Source organism: Sphaeramia orbicularis, chromosome 12, assembly GCF_902148855.1.
Source record: "Sphaeramia orbicularis chromosome 12, fSphaOr1.1, whole genome shotgun sequence".
In the NCBI taxonomy this organism is placed as follows: Eukaryota; Metazoa; Chordata; class Actinopteri; order Kurtiformes; family Apogonidae; genus Sphaeramia; species Sphaeramia orbicularis.
In genome coordinates, this window is record NC_043968.1 from 11,931,384 (window position 1) to 11,937,794 (window position 6,411).

At 37.8% G+C, this 6,411-nt stretch overlaps 1 protein-coding gene across 1 annotated transcript in view; it reads right to left on the bottom strand.

The window, feature by feature from the left end:
* The window catches only part of LOC115430389 (laminin subunit gamma-3-like), an 88,589-nt gene that overhangs the window by 74,766 nt on the left and 7,412 nt on the right, over positions 1-6,411 (bottom strand). Inside the window, exon 4 of the mRNA XM_030150380.1 lies at positions 6,006-6,232. Coding sequence (XP_030006240.1) covers positions 6,006-6,232 — 227 coding nt within the window. The remainder of the gene's footprint in view (positions 1-6,005; positions 6,233-6,411) is intronic.

Here is a 6,411-nt window from a genome sequence, read left to right on the forward strand (position 1 = left end):
ATAAAAGCGATAGGAGAGGGTTCGTGCATGTACATTTGCACTATATGTGCTTTTAGAGCTGATTTGGTCATTAATCACCGAGAACTAATTCACTGCAAAAGTCTGTTTTATTCAGGGCATTGCAACTCTGGAATAATTTGCCAAAAAGGCTGAGGGACTCACCTAATTTACACGTATTTAAAAGAACACTAAAATCTAGGGTGAACCATATGTGAATGGATGTGTTAAGTGTTATTATTACTCCTGCATTGTCACTGTATTTATTGGGAATGATGATGTACCAATGTTTGATGACTTTTTAACTGGGACCCCAGGAAGACTAGCAACGACTACGGTGGAAGCTAATGGAGATCCCCAATAAACAATGAACAATAAACTGCCATATTTGAGTTATTGTACGGAAGTATGGGGTAACACACATATGAGTAACACAAAGCCATTGTTTTTATTAAAAAAAAAAAAGAGCAATAAGAATCATGTAGAATGTTAATGTCAAGGAACATACAAATGAATTGTTTATTAACCCTTTCATGCATGAATTGTGAGAACCTGAGTCAAGATTTATTTTTTGAGTGTTTTTAATTCCTCCTTAGCCGTGAAAAAAACAATGTGATCAAGTTTGTTTTTTTTTCTATGGACTTACAAAAATATCCATGCATTTAATTTTTGAAGTAAAGAAACGTGTTTAAAACCCAATATCAGGAAGTGATATGAAAACAATGAAATAAAAACATTTTTAATGTTGCTAATCTGATGTCTTCTCACATTTTAACATATTCTAATGCTAGTGATCACTCACTTCATGGAGATAATATGCAAAAAAAAAACTTTTTGTCTGACAAATAACAATTGATTTACATTCAAACATGTCACTGCAGATCAGGTTTATCAAGAACAGCACAGTTACAGTAATGGTCTGAATGTCAGTGTATGGGATGATGCATGAGCATCCACTGTATTGGCTGATATGGAACTGAAACAACAAAACCCATGAATATAGAAGAACAGCTGGAGAATAACTGTCCACTGGAGTGACCTATGCATGAAAGGGTTAAATCAGGATTGTTTAAATTTAAAGAGTTAGTTGAATTAAGGACATTGTTGATTGTGTTTCCAGTGAGAAACTGACTTTTGCCTCCAAATTTGCATTATTTATTGAGTATTTGTTTTAGCATCGCAGGATGAAAAACTTAGAAGGCGGTTTAATTTTAAACAGCAAAAGGATTCAGACTAATGTGAAGTAAATGTATATTGTGTTGTTGGTGTCAGAATGTGGAATTCTTTGGCAATGGAAGAGAAGAGCTGTACAAATATTTTTCAGTTTAAGAGGTTATATAAGGAGAGAACAGAAAAGCTTTGTAAAAGCATGTAATGAAATAATTTTACTTATGGAATTTGGATTTGTTTTATTTAGGGATGCACCGATACCACTTTTTTCCAGACCAAGTACGAGTACGAGTACTTACATTTGAGTACTTGCCGATACCGAGTACCGATACGAGTACTTAATAATCCCATTCCAGTTCTTAGTTCCTTTTGTAAATGTGCTTTATTGTCGTTGTCATTAGTCTGACTGGAACAAAGTGCTGCTACTGACATTTAATGTGTTGGAATGAGCGTTTGTCAATTAATCCACCAGGGGGCGCCGCTCTGAATTAACCATACTGGACAAATACCACGAAGAAGAGTAAAGTTTTTTTGAGAAGAAGAAGAAAAGTCAGTAATAACAAACATGTAGACGACAGAGGTAACACTAATGTGATACAAATATTGCAGTGTTTTCACTGGTAAGGTTTAAAAGTTTAGCTTCAGCAGGAGAGAAAAGACAAATGAGTGATAAGTTTCGTTTTCACTTCCGCTGGTGGCGGTCCGCACCACTCCGTACTCCCGCTGGTATTCTCCGTCTGGGTACGCATCCACCAGCACCTGGAAAATGGATGGAATGTACGCAGAGGACGGACAGAATGTTCCGTCCGTATCTGTCTGTGTCTTTAATGTTACTTTCAGTCAGCGTTACTTTTATCACTGTCATTTATTTGGTTTAATCTCCACACTCGTCACACTCCACACACATTATTCCACCGCCGCATACCTGCTCCACTGAACTGTGAATGTCACACAGCCGTAAGTGGTATCGGTGCATTTGTATCGGATTACTTTTATGAGCACGAGTACGAGTACACACACTGAGTATCGGAGCCGATGCCCAATACTGGTATCGGAGCATCCCTAGTTTTATTTTCATTGACTATCATGTAAACTGTTTACTGTAATAGCTGTAATGGCAACGTATCTGATGTAAGCAGATGTTTGAAGAAAGGGGCGGGCGTTATAAGTTTTCTTCATCCTGCCTCCATCCTAAATGAAATGAAATGAAAACTCCGAGGTACATGTTAACAGATAGCTCAGTAAGTAACATAACCTAACATCTAGGCGGCATTCTGACGTAGAGGTGTTCAGTCATAATCCCCCAAAGGAAGCAGGAGACCTGGATTCAAATCCTGGAAAGAGCGTTTATATCCTATTCAACATTTTACATGTTCAAATGGGGGGGGGCAGCGTCGGTAGGTAAATCCACCATTGTGTTGTATGTAAACGAACTTAAATAGACTACCTGACTGAAGCTCAGCTAATTCAAACTTTTCTATTTGCTAACTACCATCTTCTTTTCCATTTCTTTGTTTTTTTTAATGTCAGTTCGATCTCACCTCGAACCTTTTCCAGCAGCATCAGAAGGAATCTTTTTGTCGCCCTGTTAAACTCAGCATTTTTACAGCCCATAGTGAGATAGATAGCTAACTGGACAAATATTTTCTAAAATAAATAAGACATGAGAATGACCCAGAGGTCCGGGAGGAAATGTTTTTTTTTTTTAGTCTTTTAAGTATTTATTATAAATACTACGAGCCACAATTAAACATAATGTGGATGACTGATGCTTTCCTTTTGAGAGTATTTCAGTGTTTTTTCATTTATACTCAAAAAGCTGTGACTGACTGAAATAATCGAAACAGAAATGTGATAGTGATCAGAATTGATGCAGCAGTGTCCAGGATATAGATATTTTTATAAAGGTCAAGCTGCAAATAGACTAAATTCTGTTACAGTGGAGCGCTGAGAACACCTTTAGTGGACCCTCCTTGACTGGTAAAAACTCAGCTCTTTTAAAATCCATGGCCAGTTACTATTGTAGGCTTTTATTATTCTATATCTGCAGTCTGTAAGCTATGACAGTGTAATGATATCATGGATGTGTGTGTCTTCTCAGGAGAGCAACAGAAAATATTGTAAAATGGTTTCTTCACTGTGTATTGTACTAAACGTAGTATAAAAAAAATTGTGGAGTTTAACCTTTTATCGTTCACCAATAGAAATACTGTGAAATTCCAAATGTTAACCTTAGTGTGTTATTGGAGGACATAAAAAGAATGTGTTACTTTTAGGGCTGGGCGATATGGCAAAAAAATCATGTCATGATAATTTTTTTCATATCAGACAATATTGATATAAATCAAATCACTGTTTTTGTCCAGCTTAAATTTTCCGTTAGTCATAAGTTAGTTGTGAAGACATCAGAAGGTTATTTTTGATTTAAATATGATTTATTTTCTGTCAGTGGTTGAACATGACAGATGTGCTGAAGAACATTATACCGCTGTTTCAGAAAATTAAAACAGGTACATATATTTAAAACTAAAAGGTAAAAGATTTCAAGTTTTAAAAGAGAAAACAAACAAAACAGACCATCTTCACCAAACAATGTCTGGGGTATATATTTGGAGGTTCGTTCTGTAACTGCCATAACGGATGTAAACCGAAAATGAAACTTAACATGCTTTGAATGTTCGACTCCCGGCTTCTATGCCTCTGTTGTACACCGGAATCAAAACAATTTGCACCCTACTTTCCAGTAACCTAGTCACCAGAGTTCTTGGTCGAATTTTCCCCAAGGGAACACTCATTACCTCCTGCTGCAGCTCAAGTACAGGGTGACACAAAAAAACAGGAACTTTTTAACAATCCAATAAAACCAAGAGTGATGGAAGAAAAATATTTTATTCATAGTAATTGAAACCTTAAAACATGCCATTTAAGAAACAATGATGGAATTTTCATTTTTTAAAAATTCCTTCCTGTAGATGGCGTCCTCCTGTACGAATGCATTCTTGAAATCTGCTGTTGAGATTCCTCATTGACCGCTGCAACATCTCAGCTGGGATACTGTGAATTTCATCCTGAATTCTCTGTTTTAACTCATCCAGAGTTCTTGGTCGAGTCGTGTACACTTTGCTCTTGAGATAGCCCCACAAGAAAAAATCACAAACGGACAAATCTGGCGATCTCGGGGGCCAGGGAACGAATCTTGAGATCACACAGTTACCGAACAATTCTCGCACAGCCGCCATTGGTTACTAAAATGGGGTGTGTTTACTTGCTCGAGGTCACTGTCTCGCAGTGCTGCCACTTGCTCATGTCTGCCAATACGCACTTCAAAAATTCCCGTTTTTTTGGGTCACCCTGTAATTTTTAAAAAATGAAAATTCCATCATTGTTTCTTCAATGGCATGTTTTAAGGTTTCAATTACTACGAATAAAACATTTTTCTTCCATCACTCTTGGTTTTATTGGATTGTTAAAAAGTTCCCGTTTTTTTGTGTCACCCTGTATTAGCATGTATGCTGCGGCTGCTCTTACGCCGGTGCTGTGTGCATCAACCTAACTTGCCGTGGCTCTAGCGTGATTGGTTCGATGCGGTGCTACTTAATTACGATTGGCTGTTCTTATGTCTGTCAAAACATGGACCAATGAATTTCGTTGAAACTGTATCGAGCATGTCTCATATTTCTATTTAGGAAAAGTTATTTCGCGATATATATTGTTATCGTTGTATCCCCCAGCCCTACTTACTTTTGTGAAATTTTACAAAATGTTTTATTGTTTATGTCGAAAATCAAGGTCAATAAAGTTACCGTATTTGGTTCCTTACCCATATGTGACAAAAAAAAAAATAAACCAAGAAGTATATTTTAAAAATACAAGAAACACTCATGTAAGGTGAAAGAACATCATCCTTTTAGAACATTAGACCAACATAAGTGCTGATCCAGACCCCCTGGACCTTACAGACCCTGGAGACCACATTGGACCTCAGATTGTTGCCCACTATAACTCACTAATTTTCAACCTTGGAGTCAGGACCCCATGTGGGGTCGCCTGGAATTCAAATGGGGTCACCTGAAATTTCTAGTAATTGATAAAAAATTACAAAAAAAACCTTATTAATAAAAAGTATATGGTGAGTTGAGAGACACAATCATAATCCATAAAAGACATGACAAACTGTGAAGCTGAAACTGAAGCACTGTGGTTCTGTTTCTGTCAAATGTTCATTGTGGTCAGTTTCAGATGCTGCAGCTCTTTCATAATTCATAGTTTGAGTTCTTGTTTGTTCAGTATTAATTGTCAGCCTTGTAAATCCAAGCTGGACTGACTACATATCCTGACCAAGGAAAATAAAATTCTCCCTTTGTGCAGTAATCTACACCTGGCTTTTCTGCCTCTGTCCATAATAATCTACATTATATAGACTAAATATCATCTAAAATTAACGTTTATTTGCAACATAGTATAGCAAACTATTACATGATCAAAAACAAATTAATTTTAGCAAAAAAACGTCTGGGGTCACCAGAAATTTGTGATGTTAAAATGGGGTCATGAGACAAAAAAGGTTGGGAAGCACTGCTGTAACTGCTGCTGTCACTGTCTTATAATGTATGCAGAAATGACCAAAATAGTCACTTGCCTGATAGAGGGTTAATATTTATTTACAAAGTGTGTGTTTTTTACACTTTCATAGACTTTGGTATTTCAACAGCCGTAAAAAAAAAAAAAAAAAAAAAAGAAAAAGAAGATAAATGTTTGAGGTGAAGTGGCACCAAAGCCCTTAATGCCTGTGTGACATTTGCAGTTTCGTATTTGTCAAAGATAAATGTTTTACTTACCGGTCTCTGGATGACATGTTCCATGATGGTGGCAGTTGCATGGCACACACGCTGAGAGCGGCCCTCTGCCAGCCTCTTCCCTGGTGAATCCCGGGGCGCACTGTTCACAAAATTGGCCTGCAAATCCCAGAGGACAGGAGCAGTATTCTACCCATGGGGCGGGGGGGCCGGCGGCAGCGCTGGAGATGAAAGCGGAGGTCAGGGTTACCCCCGCGAGCTGTGAGTGTCTGGCGAGGAAGAGATAGAAAAGAAAGGAAGAGCACTTTGTCAAAGCGGTGCTCACAAAGGTCAGTGGTAAACTGATAATTGTAGCCTCAGATGTCGGTTCAAGTTTTTGAAGCACCTGCTTTTCTCTGCATTAATGCGAATATAGTGTGTTGTTGGGGGGGGGGGGGGGGGGGGGGGG